This window comes from Podarcis pityusensis (genome assembly GCF_964106645.2).
Source record: "Podarcis pityusensis genome assembly, chromosome: 17".
Taxonomy (NCBI): Eukaryota; Metazoa; Chordata; class Lepidosauria; order Squamata; family Lacertidae; genus Podarcis; species Podarcis pityusensis.
The window spans coordinates 31,656,185-31,669,411 of NC_138042.1; the positions used below are offsets into that span (position 1 = coordinate 31,656,185).

Here is a 13,227-nt window from a genome sequence, read left to right on the forward strand (position 1 = left end):
TATGGCTATGGAAACCCATGTACAACATCACACAGTCGCCTAATGCATAAAATCATATAGTCAACATAGTATGAAACTTAAATGGGATTTTCCAAATACTCCTAATGATCACCATAGGGTGCAAATCTTTTACAACCCCGAGGTGGATAAATAATTAAGGTATCACAATTACAACCTTACACTTCTGGTGGTAATAGCAGCTTCAGTTCTCTCGTTCCCTGTTTGATGAACGTGTAAATTCTACCTGTTGCAAAGTGATTCCTTGGAATACCGAAAGGGACAGTTGGATATTTGCTCCAGGGTTATTAAGCAACAATTGCTTCACTGTGTTAGTTAACCATGTCAGAGTAATTCCAAATTTCGATAATGTGGGCAAATGATGCCATGAATTGAATGATCCTTCCTTTTAGCAAGAGAAAGAAACTAAGAGATTTGATTTTATAGATCCTCATATTTAAGAAGACTTGAAAAAGCAATAAAAGAAGCACCTTATAAAGAATATTTCACAGGTAATTTTTCATTAGCTCCAAGAACATACAGAACAACATTTTATTACTTGTTCTATTATTTCTTGAATTTTGCAGTGCAAGCTGCCTTGAAAATATTTTATTGAAAGACAAGTTTAAGCTGGGTTTTTAAAATAATAATAATAATCACAATATGCAAAGGTGGGCGATACCTGTCTTTGCTTTAATAACTCTTGCTGAAGCTCAGCTAATGTTGGTTCTGGAGGAGGCCATTTTCTTTTCTCTGCTGAAGTTGTAGGTTGTAAGACTCCAGCAGCTAACAATTTCTCCCTGTTCTTCTGGAATATATACTCAGGTTGCTTGTGTTGCTGATATATTTTTAATACAGGCTGCATTGAGGATTAGGAAAGAAAGTTTGAAATAAAATTATCCATGCACATGACAAATTTTATACCATTTAAATAAACAACTATCACAAATTAGGCTGGGGCAAATATATCAATTCCATTAATCATCATTAAGGTATTAGGAGGGATAGATCTGCTTCAGTACAGTGTTTCAATTTAGCATGAAAATGATATAAAAACCAAAATTGATCAAATAATAAACATCCAACAATAGTCCAACACAAACTCTAGTCATCACAAAAGGCAGTTGGGAATATAGATCTGCCAGTTTACCAAACTTCTTCTTCTTTTTTCTCTCTTCTTTTTTTTTGCCACTAACACCTGTAAATGTCAGCGTCAGCTGTGGGTAACGGACTATTGTTATATTTGCACATATTGCATAAATGAAGGAAACAGGATTACAGTGTTACCTCGGGGTAAGTACTTACCGTATTTTTCGCCCTATAGGGCGCACTGGCCCATAGGGCGCACCTAGTTTTTTTGGGGGGGGGGAATAAATTTTAAAAAATTTATTCCCCCCCCCCCCCCAGAACAGGCTGCTATCCGCAAGCCTTGCGAGCCCGGCGGGAACTTCGGGCTGCAAGCTGCTGCCCGCAAGCCTTGCGAGCCGGGCAGGAACTCCCGCGGGCTCGCAAGGCTTGCGGACATCTGCCTGGAGCACGCTCCGGAGCGCGCCCCGTGTTTCGGGCTGCAGGCTGCTGCCCGCAAGCCTTGCGAGCCGGGCAGGAACTCCCGCTGGGCTCACAAGGCTTGCGGACATCTGCCCGAAGCGCTCCGGAGCACGCCCCGTGCTTCGGGCTGCAGGCTGGTGCTCGCAAGGCTTGCGGATAGCTTCCTGAAGCCTGGAGAGCGAGAGGGGTTGGGGCGCCGACCCCTCTCGCTCTCCAGGCTTCAGCGAAAGCCTGCATTCGCCCCATAGGACGCACACACATTTCCCCTTCATTTTTGAGAGGGAAAAGTGCGTCCTATGGGGCGAAAAATACAGTAATTCGTTCCGGAGGTCCATTCTTAACCTGAAACTGTTCTTAACCTGAAGCACCACTTTAGCTAATGGGGCCTCCTGCTGCCGCTGCACCACCGCTGCACAATTTCTGTTCTCATCCTGAAGCAAAGTTCTTAACCTGAGGTACTATTTCTGGGTTAGCAGAGTCTGTAACCTGAAGCGTATGTAACCTGAAGCGTATGTAACCCGAGGTACCACTGTAGAGGCAAAGTTTCTAGGGAACTTCATGGGAGTTCAGGATAAAGCAAAACAGAACAAAAAACAAAGCAAAGCCTTATGAAGCAGTTTCAAATCACCCTACCAGAGGCTCCAGTTTTATTGGCTGCTGTCGCTTTCTGGTTCTTTCTTGTGATTTTGTGTTATGCTCAAATTTCAGAGCTTCGGGATTTGCTTGCATCTGATTTGGAGCTGTGCTAACCAGTCTTTTTTTAAATTCATTTCTTGCAATTGAATCTTTCCCACTTGAAGACGAGCGTTCTTCACTTAAACTGCCTTGCTCATTCCTGCTATCTGCATCTTCCGAAGGTTGTGGAGTAGGTTGTATGGAGGGCAATGACACCCTTTTAGGCATTATTCCCTGAAAATGACACACATCATTGTTGAAGTTTAATTTAACGACACTATCTCATGATTTTTAACCTTTGACAGAATATTCTGAACAATCCAATAGTAAGAAACAACAGCACAGGAAAATTAGCTGCCACAAAACTGTAATAGGAGAGACAAATCAACCTGATCATTATTAAACAGCAAACTGTCAAGAGTGCTTTGTTTGCTTGAAGAATCGCCCCTGGGTAAGCAAAATATTTGATCATTTTTATTCTATAAAAAGAAAATAAAAATATGATTATAAAGGAAAGGGATGCTTGAATATCTAAAAGTAGTATTTGCCATTTTTATTTATAAATTTTGTGCATTTGTGTGTGTGTCAAATTCCACTAATTTCAGTGGAACTTTCTTCCAAAACAAACACAGAATTCAAATCCCTCTCTCCCACATCCCCTCCTTATTTAGTTTTATGCTGTTTTAATGCTGTATTTTAATTTTTGTTTAGATTTGTATTTTTCTGAAAATCTAATCCCTGGGGATTCTGAGCAGTTTATAAATACTTCTAATAAATAAATACCTTACAAATACACTGCTTTCCTTTCCTTCTTTTAGTATGTCATTTGTGCTATATTTTTTAATCATTCAAAGTACTTTTCAGTTTTTTCTGCATAGATTTAGTTTAGGTACACATGGATTATTGTGTTGGTTTTGCTTTGGTGGTACAATATAGGCAAGGAATCCAACACACGTGCATATGGTGGAAATAACAACAAATGAACTGGAACAGGGGATGCAAACCTGGCGTTCGTTAAAGCCTTCATTGGCTCCTACGGCCGGAAGCCCCAAATGCTGAGCTTTGTTCCCACCTATCCGTACTGATATAGTTCCAATACAAAAGAGAACGTTTTGAGAGGGCAGGATGGAGTGGGAGAGTCGAACCTGTTGGAATTCTCTCTTTTAGAATACAGTGGTGCCTCGGGTTAAGTACTTAATTTGTTCCGGAGGTCCATACTTAACCTGAAACTGTTCTTAACACTGAAGCTAATGGGGCCTCCTGCTGCCGCCGCGCCACCGGAGCACAATTTCTGTTCTCAACCTGAAGCAAAGTTATTAACCTGAAGCACTATTTCTGGGTTAGCGGAGTATGTAACCTGAAGCGTATGTAACCTGAGGTACCACTGTATTTTTCTTTGCCAGATGAGCTGGGACACACAAACCCCGAAGTTAGTTAGTCATATCTGCAACCCCACCCATTATAGTCTTGTTTGCCTGGGGAGGGGCTGTTGTTCTGTTGCGATTTTTAACAGAGGAAGTAGAAAGAAGGACAACCAGCACTAGAAAAGCTCCTTTAGCTTTAACAGTAGGTCAGAAGAAAATATTGCCCATGTGTGTGAGGTTGCTTATTCAGGCAAGAGAAGCTGGACCTGTAATAAATCCCTCTTCTATATAACTATTATTTATTTAACAAAACTTATTTGCTGCTTGGTCGCATGAAAACTGAAATATACTCAGAGTCCTGTAGAGATTTCATGCTCTTTATTGCAGCTTGTAAAACAGTGATTTAATTGACCCCCAAACCTCAAGCTTTTATATACATTATTTACACAATGAGTCCCATCTGATTGGCTGATTCTGCTTGCCTCCTGGAGCCTGATTGGTCTTTTCCTGCAGGCCACTCAGTTGTTGCATTCTACGACCTACCAGCCTAATAGGCTGATTAACTTCCTCCTGGAGCCTGATTGGTCTTCTCCTGCAAGCCAATCAGTTGTTGCATTCTAGGATCCTACTTGCCTATTGATCTAGGAGCCAAGCTTAGTACATAACAAAAACCTTTAAGTCATTATACACACACACAACCATTAAAATGATCCAATTAAAAAACAGGTACCATAGTATTAAAGCTATAAGGGCTCTGATGCAGAAAAGTGAGGAAAGAGGGATAGATAGATGTGAGACAAAACAAAACACCACACTGGAAATGGGTCCCCTGTTGCAGGTTGGGATCAGCAGTGATACCTGAATACAATAGTTCTACATTACTGGAGCCTTAGTCCTGTTTTGCATGGCATCAACCCCATAGCCCCACACTTTTCACCAATGAAGGCACATGCAATTTCTCCCTGAGCAGTCGCCCTCCTCCAGAAAATAAAAGTCTTCCACTATCCGGCGATGGGCGTGGCTTGGAATTGGATTGTGTTGGAAGCTGCCCAGAGTGGCTGGGGTATAAATAAAATTATTATTATTATCTGTGCTTTTTTACAGAGGTACTCAAGAGCATGTGGTACTGGCACCTTTCTTCTTTCTAGAAGAAAAGCACTGGTGAAAAGTGGCGCCTTTTTTCTAGAAGAAAAGTACTGGTTAAAAGTGGTGCCTTTTTTCTAGAAGAAAAGCTCTTTCTTTCTAGAAGAAAAGCACTGGTTAAAAGTGGAGCCTCTTTTATAGAAAACAAGCACTGGTTAAAAGTGTGGCGCCTTTGTTCTAGAAGAAAAGCACTGGTTAAAAGTGTGGCACTTTTTTTCTAGGAGAAAAGCACTGGTTAAAAGTGTGGCACCTTTTTTCTAGGAGAAAAGCACTGGTTTAAAGTGTGGCACCTTTTTTCTAGGAGAAAAGCACTGGTTAAAAGTGTGGCCCTTTTTTTTCTAGAAGAAAAGCGCTGGTTAAAAGCGTGGCACCTTTTTTCAAGAAGAAAAGCACCGGTTAAAAGTGTGGCACCTTTTTTTTCTAGAAGAAAAGCACTAGTTAAAAGTGTGGCACCTTTTTATAGCAGAAAAGCACTGGTGTTGCTGCTGATTGCAGCTCTTATGGAAGGCAACGGACGGAGTGCTTAAAGTGTTGGGCTTGGAGACCTGGGAGACCAGGGTTCAAATCCCACTTGCCCATAAAGCTCACGGGGTGACCACAGGCCAGCCACTGCCCCTTCGCCTATCCTACCTCACAGGCTTGTTGTGAGGGGGAGTGGTGCGAGCTCCTTCAATGCACTAAACAACAGCAGTAATAATAATAATAATAATAATAATAATAATAATAATAATATATAAAAACGGGGGGGGGGGAGAGAAGAAGGCGGCCAGGGATGAATGGCGGAGCAGAGACAAAATACCTTTTGCCCAAAAGGAGAGCTTTCAAAAAGTCGCGGTCCACTGCCGGGAAGTCCGAGCGCTCCCACCTCTTCGCATTCAAGAAAAGGAAGAAAAGCGGCAGAAACTTTTCCGCTCTCCAGAGAGTCCTCCCGTTGCCAGGCAACCTCCCGCCTAACTCAATTTCCCATGGTTCCTCGGGCGGGACGCGGAGGAGGCGGAGGGTCTCCATGGTTACTGGAAGCGGCGGCTCGCGCGCTTTCCCTCGCAGCAGTCAATCAAGGCGGCGAGGCCCGCCCTCGTTTCCTCGCCCGTCGAAACTTAAAAGCGCGGGAAGGGCGTCCAGCTCCCTTCAGCTTTTGCCCGCGCCATGCAGCTGCCTCCCCTCAGCGAGCGAAGCCTTTTCCCTCCAACCATTTGCACATGATTCCCGTTATTATTCCGCCAAATTGCCTTCCCCATTGTAAAACAACCGGCGCTGTAGAAACAGTTCTCTAACACACTTCAAGTGCTTCCAATACACTTCTCCGATGATGCTTATACAGTACAGTGGTACCTCAGGTTACAGCCGCTTCAGGTTACAGACCCCGCTAACCCAGAAATAGTACCTCGGGTTAAGAACTTTGCTTCAGGATGAGAACAGAAATCGCGCAGCAGCGGGAGGCCCCATTAAGCTAAAGTGGTGCTTCAGGTTAAGAACAGTTTCAGGTTAAGAACGGACCTCCAGAACGAATTAAGTTCTTAACCTGAGGTAACCACTGTACTGTATAACAAACCTGTCGGGTTAGACATTATTCCCATACTGCAAGGAGAGCAGCGGGGAGAAAATGGCTTTCTAAAAACCCCGCCGAAGTATTGCCACGAAGCAGCAGCACCAGCTGCCGGCATTGCATTTTGCTATAATTTCCTTTGTGCCTTGCCGGGGTTTAGAGGTCTTTCTGATCTAACCGAAAGCGACGTGCTGCTCTTTCCTCCCAAATCCTATCCCCACATCGCTTGGGCGACATCTAGTGTCAAAGCCCAGGGTTGAAAGTGCCTTCGTATTTTTTTTTGTATTTTTTTTTTTTGGCAGGGCTTCGTAACGTGTTTATTGCAGATGCGACGTGCTGTTTGCTCAAACTGTCAGGTGAAAATGCAAGCAGCCGCTTTCCAGAACGGAAACGTAGCGTGAGAAGAGTCAGGCTGGCACGCTTCACCGACAAATGCATGAAAATTCACAATCAGCAATTTCGACAGACACACAGACAGCATATAGAATATAAACGCACGCTAAAATCCTTCTGAATGCCCAAGCTACACAGAGAGATGCCATGCTATGCTAGTGCTTATACCCCGTTTCTTGAAAATGAATAAAATTTAAAACATAATTTAAAAAACGGAATAAACTGTTATGTGAAATAAAATAGAACAAAAACAAAAACAAGGAAGTTCCCAAACCACAGAACTCAACGATAGTATTTATATACTTACAATATCAAAACCTTCCTGACATTTTCTGCTAGCAATATTTTTTTCAAAACAAACCTATCTTTTTTTGGGGGGGGGGGTGTTCCACCTTTGTCCTCACTCTTATCAAGTAGGTTGATTTAATTTGAAAGTTCTGTAGATTCCTTAAACCAATTATTTCATAAGCCTCTTCATAAATAAATGCAACACAGGAAAAAATCAATAATGAGAACTAATTATTCCAGAATGACTACAGATCTTGGTTCTATACGCACAAATGAGATTCATTAGAATTCCTCAGGTGCTGCAAAGGCAAACAGAACCAGTCCCAATGCAGCTTGCACTCAGCACCAGGTGTAAACAGCACCAAATGCAAGCCTCGAAATGAAAAAGTGCCATTTGCAAGTCCCACAGTCAAGGAGCAGTCAGGAGCACACTTCGTCCTTTGCACTGGGGTGCTCTTTAATTTCAGCACCCAGTTTTCTGTTCGGTTCATATCCATGCTAAGATGCCAGGTGATGAATATCCTGCGTTTTTCTCTGGCAGGGACTCAAGGCAGCTTGCAGATAAAACAGGCAAACTTCACTCCCTCCATCTGCCAAAAGAGGCCTTTCTTGCACACTGGACAAAAGTGGTTCCCCCTCCCTGCTCCATTTAAAACAGTCTGATTCCAGCAGCAAGCAGCGAGGTGACTGTGTGCATTTCTGATTCCACCCACCCACCCAAGTTCTTATCACTTTGATAAATAAATATATACTGGAGACGAAACAAGGTGTATTTATTTATTATCGCTGTCGTATTAGGATTTCTAAGGCTTTGCCAGTACCCGGTTCATCCACTTGGCTCCTGAACCTGCCTCTGTCCATAGCTGCTTCAAGGCAACATTAAGGTTAGGCAGATCACGGAGGTTGAAAGCATAATAGGCAAGATGACCAGTAGAGGAACAAGACAAAGGAGGCGCAGTATCTGCATCCCATGTAAAATCTTTTAAGGGATAGTCACCAGCTCCAGGCTAGGATCTAGCAACCCTTTGGAAAGGGCAGGAAAAATAAAACACTTGCTTATTTCAGAAATGGTTCAAATTACGCTGGAGAGAGGAGCAAGCTTTTGAGCTGTCATACACACCAATATTGAAGAGGCAAAGCTTTTCCTGACATGAAAAAGATAACTCTTGTGAAAAGCATCACCTCCTAAAGACTGTGTGTGTGTGTTCAGCTATCGTTAAAAACACAGGAATGGGTCCAGTAAAAAGTGACAAGTACCAAGAGTACAGAGGTTGGGGACAGAAAAGGCAGTGATAACACTGAAACAGATGGTTGTGTGGATCTGCAAAGAGCAGAAAACACTTCATTCCAAACAGTACAATTTTGGCCAAATTAATACCTTCAAGTCCAAGTTCCTATTGCTTTGAGAAGCTCAAAGCTCGTTATAGCATCCACAAGAGACCACATAGAAACAACAAACAAATCCCCAAATTGTTTTCAAGTCAGTTTCATACAGCTAAATAACAGCTATGTTACATATACATTCCCCAAAATCATCATGGGATAACATGAAATAATTCTTCTGCAAGAGAAGGATAAATAATGGCTTTCATCAAAAACATCTTCTCCTGTATTGGGCACGGTCAAACCAGTTAATCATGTTAATGGTCCAGATTCAGGAAAAGGATGAGGCAAAAAAAAAAAAAAAAAAAATCCGTAGATGATCTGCCCTTCAGAAAAGTTGTTCTTTTCTCGTTTCACCCCAGATCCTTTGAAAAAAGATAAAAATATGCAGTTCTACATGGAAGGTTCATGCCAACATCAGTATAATCACTGAGGGCAACACGAAAGTCAATATCATGGTGGAGAAGAACAGAAATAGCCCACTGGAGCAGTTGGTGTCTGTCTGGATGTGACTGGATCGTCCGTGGCCCCGTGGCTGAGGCTCGACAGTAATGTACCCATTAATTATACGAATCCGAGGAGGCGGATCAGTGGTACTACAAGGAAGAAAGAGAAAGAACAATGATGTCATTCACACACAAACAGCAGCAAAATAAACACATGCCAAAAGGTGCGTTTGCACCATAAGATAGAATTACATGGTACGCATTACAAGAAATACAGTATAGGGATTCTGTCAAATATGGCAGCTTAAAATTGAGTTCTCCCCGCTCCCTTTTGTAATATATAGTAAAGTATACCCCATCTCCTGATGTCACCACCTGTGCATTTAACTGTCCTCACTAGTCCCAGTCAACAACGCAGAGTGGATGCAGGAAAATGCACAAACCTTACGGGGTAGGACCCAGGGTTTCACTATACATTACACAGCAGGGAAAACTTCACATGCACTGTTGCTTATAATAGCAAGCCCAGGTTTCTCATAACTGTAGCTCCATCCCGATATCTAGTATTTCCATACCACTTCACATGCATTATTTAAGTGCCCCTTACAACTAGGCTTGTGACCTGCTCCTTATTTCCAGGACCAATTCCTTATTTAGGATTAAAATGCAGTGCCATCTCCCTCTTGGGTTACTGCAATGTGCTCTACTCCAGACCTATACCTCTTCTTCCAATATAATGAGCACTTTCCCAATAGCAAGTTAACGGGATTTTGGAGAATCCTTTTTAAAAAAATGCTTCCTAAAATGGTGCTACTCCTAAAGTGCTGCCAGGTCTTATGCTGGTACTGTGTACCTTACCATACCCACTTATTTTTCTTTTGGTCCTTTCTGAGCCACAGCTGTTTCCTCAAGTAGCACATAGTTGGCCAGAGCTAATCTACATCGACCAGCACAACCTTAATGTTTGAAGTTCTCTGTCTCACCAACCTGAAAACCCTTTCCCTGTTTATTTACTTGTGCACACTTTGAGCCTTCCTCTTGGTGAGAATATAGATACAATAAAGATAGCATATATGGATGAAGGATAGCAAGGAAAGCCAAATCTGAAGAGGCCAGCAAAATTAAAACCAGATGTCCACAAAGCTCAGGTGAGCCGACGGAAAGAGCCATGGGAGCAGCCACTCATACAAAGAAGTGTGAGCATCTCCTTCTACAGCATGGGAAGGCAAACTAAGGCCCAGGGGCTGGATCTCACCCAATCGCCTTCTCAGTCCAGCCCACGGACGGTCCGGGAATCAGTGTGTTTTTACATGAGTAGAATGTGCCCTTTTATTTAAAATGCATCTCTGGGTCATTCGTGGGGCCTGCCTGGTGTTTTTACATGAGCAGAATGTGTGCTTTTATTTAAAATGCATCTCCTCTGGGTTATTTGTGGGGCATAGGAATTCATTCATTTTTTTCCCTTCAAAATATAGTCCAGCCCCGCACAAGGTCTGAGGGACAGTGGACTGGCCCCCTGCTGAAAAAGTTTGCTGACCTCTGTTCTAGAGGCTGAAGCATAAAGCTGACATCAGCTTGAATTACCTCCTGCCTACCCCGTCGTAAAACTCTTGAGATACAAATTGTCGTCAAATTCCAGGCAAAAACTGAAGTGAGCCCATGTGCCAAACCAATAAAATAAAAGCATATTAATTTCAATTATGCCAGACTGCTCGTGCCATCCGGCTGCCATGCTCTGTATCAGCTTTCAATTGGCCAAGTGCATTAAGCAAAAAAAGAAGAAGAAGAATGGAGTGGGATGGGGGGAAGGCTTTGGGACTTTGAAAGCAATTAGTACCCCTTTAAAACACTGACCTCTCTGTAACTAAAAGCCCCCACACACCAGTGGAAAGGAGCCAGCTGGCAATTTAACAGTAGAACAGTAGTGACAGCAAATAAAAAAACCATATAAGAGCCCAGGCCAAAAGCAACGCAGTGAGACTAACTTCATAACTGCATGAAATTGGCAGCTCTGCCCTTCTTTGTTCATTGCTCTCGGTTATTAAAGGCCCAGCCCCAAACACAAAAGATTGACGGTTTATAATATAAGCTGTCAAGGATCTCTTCCTATATTTTCAGAAATTTGTGTAGAGGGTTGACTTGTGCTAGGATGTTAAACAGGGACTGTGGGAGGAGGGCAGTTGCCTTGTTCCTTATATTTCTACAGTGGCTGACAGCTACTGTTGCTAATAATAGTAATAATTATAACCACAACAACAAAGAGCTTCTGATTATATTTTTATAATCAGAAAGATTATATTCTTATATTCTTATAACCTGTGAAAGATAATATTCTTATAACCTGTGAAAGATTACCAGACACTCGTTTTCCTGGATTTATTTCTGTTAACATCTACCTGTCACAGGATATTTGTATTTACTGCCCCAAGCTTTTATGATCTTCTGCTTATTGTCATATTTTCAATTTCAGTATTAAAGAGCTCCCTTTTGTTGTTTTTTGTGGGTGTGGAAGTGTCCCTTATTTTCCCTTCTGCCTCAATAACGTAACTTGCCCATTTAGGAACTGTGAGGTAGTGGCACGTTTAAGTAGTTCAGGCCTACAACTAGATTTGAACCAGGGACTTATTGGCTCACAGGTCACACACACTGCGTTACACCAGCTATACACAATCATGAAGATGAAGCAGTGCAGAAGACGTAGCCAATTTGATGCCCTCCAGTTGCCGGATGCCAATTTCCGTCAGCCCCAGCCAGCATCGCCAACACTCAGGAAATATGGGATATGTAGTCCAACAAGACCTGCAGGGCACCAGGTTAGCTACCCCTACAGATTATGAATTAGGTCATAATCAGGCATGCCAACTCATCGTGGCAGAGGGGTCTTCGGCCCCTCAATATTTGCTGGCAGGGGTCTGGGACCCCTCAATGTTGAGGGAGCAGGGGAGGCCGAGTGCAAAATCATATGTGCAACATGCTCGGCCTCCTCCCAACCACCTGCGTCACATTTGTGTGACATCATACACGCACCATCACATCGTAGGGAAGAGATCAAAAGGGGAGCCCAGAGCGGCGCGGCCTCCTCTCTCACACTCAGCATTTGAACCACGCCACGCTGGGCTCCCCGCTCAGTCTCCTCCAGACGATGCGCATGTGTTGCATGTCACACGTATGACATCACACATGTGATGCACCCCAGCCCCGCCCCCAATCTGGAGCACAAAACAGTGCCTCTGGTCATAATAAAAAGCCTCACCTGGTTAATTCTGCTGCTGTGCAGCAGTTGAAACTACTGCCAGTAGGAGGAAGCTGGCATCCCCAGCCTCAATTGCTCAAAGAGCATCATGCTCCACCTCAACCTGCTCATTACCTTTCCTCGATGCGTACCCAGAGGTCATTGAACTGGCGCAAGCGCTGCTTCTTCTGCTGCTTCTTTCTCTTCTTTTTGTATTTCCTGTCCACTTTGTCCAGCAGGTCAATGCTTTCTGGCAGAAGCAAATGAGGCAGCAGCTCCTCCTCTTCCTCCTCCTCTTTCTGCGGATGTTGCTGGGGAGAGTGGAGCTCCTGAGAGATGATGTAGGAGGCGTATTCCGGGGAAGATGAAGAGAGGGCAGACAGCACCTTCTGATGCTTCCCACTAGAGAGAAAAATAAAGTGTTGTTGGAAGGAATTTGAGGGAGGATGGTTGGGTACGTGAATGTCTTCCATATATATTGAGAGAGAGAGATATAAAACCTGAATGGCTAGGAGTATTTTTCAGTTTACTGTATATCGTTGCAAACATCTTGCCTCACTGAAAATGCCAATTATTTATTTATTTATTTATTTATTTATTTATTTATTTATTTCCCACCCATCCGGCTGGGTTTCCCCAGCCACTCTCTGGGTGGCTTCCAACAGAATATTAAAATACAATAACCTATTAAACATTAAAAGCTTCCCTAAACAGGGCTGCCTTCAGATGTCTTCTAAAAGTCTGGTAGTTGTTTTTCTCTTCAACAAGACTTCAGCAACAGTACAAACTACCTGCTCTTTTTAAAAACAAAAAAACTCAATCTTAATAGCTTTGTGCTAGTTATCACTCTGTATAAAAAGGAAAGCTTGGCACTTATCAATAAAGCAGGCTGCACAACAAATAAATGTGGTTGTTCCATCCCCACCTACCCCATATAGTCAGGAAAACACTTAAATTCAACCGAAGTGATTGGATTACGCAGTGCTAAGCATTTCTAAGGACCAGACTGCAACTTTCCACTCAATAGTGCAATGCCCCCTAAGCACTGGGTTCCATATTTGTTGCTGAAGTCTTCCCTACCACACAGGATTCTTCCAAATTAGTATCCATGGAGATAATAAAAGTGCTCTGGAGAACATTTCAAACTGCACTTCATGCAATGAAAGATCAGACCTTTGTGATGCCATTCTCCAACCTATGAAGTTATTCTCA

The 13,227-nt window shown here is 43.0% G+C and overlaps 2 protein-coding genes across 6 annotated transcripts in view; both read right to left on the reverse strand.

Moving 5' to 3' along the window:
• The window catches only part of DNAH6 (dynein axonemal heavy chain 6), a 127,069-nt gene extending 119,465 nt beyond the window's left edge, over positions 1-7,604 (reverse strand). The window contains exons 1-3 of the mRNA XM_080986641.1: positions 5,527-7,604; positions 2,179-2,454; positions 680-856 (exon numbers count right to left, since the gene is read on the reverse strand). Of these exons, the coding sequence (XP_080842767.1) occupies positions 680-856; positions 2,179-2,448 (447 nt within the window). The 5' untranslated portion in view covers positions 2,449-2,454; positions 5,527-7,604. The remainder of the gene's footprint in view (positions 1-679; positions 857-2,178; positions 2,455-5,526) is intronic.
• A 113-nt stretch (positions 7,605-7,717) lies between these two features.
• Positions 7,718-13,227, reverse strand: part of TRABD2A (TraB domain containing 2A) — a 75,169-nt gene continuing 69,659 nt past the window's right edge. For 4 of the 5 annotated variants that reach the window (XM_080986868.1, XM_080986869.1, XM_080986866.1 and 1 more), the window contains 2 exons: positions 12,151-12,417; positions 7,718-8,933 (listed from right to left, as the gene is read on the reverse strand). In XM_080986868.1, the coding sequence (XP_080842994.1) occupies positions 8,744-8,933; positions 12,151-12,417 (457 nt within the window). In that variant the 3' untranslated portion in view covers positions 7,718-8,743. The remainder of the gene's footprint in view (positions 8,934-12,150; positions 12,418-13,227) is intronic. The other variant, XM_080986870.1, reaches the window with a different exon arrangement.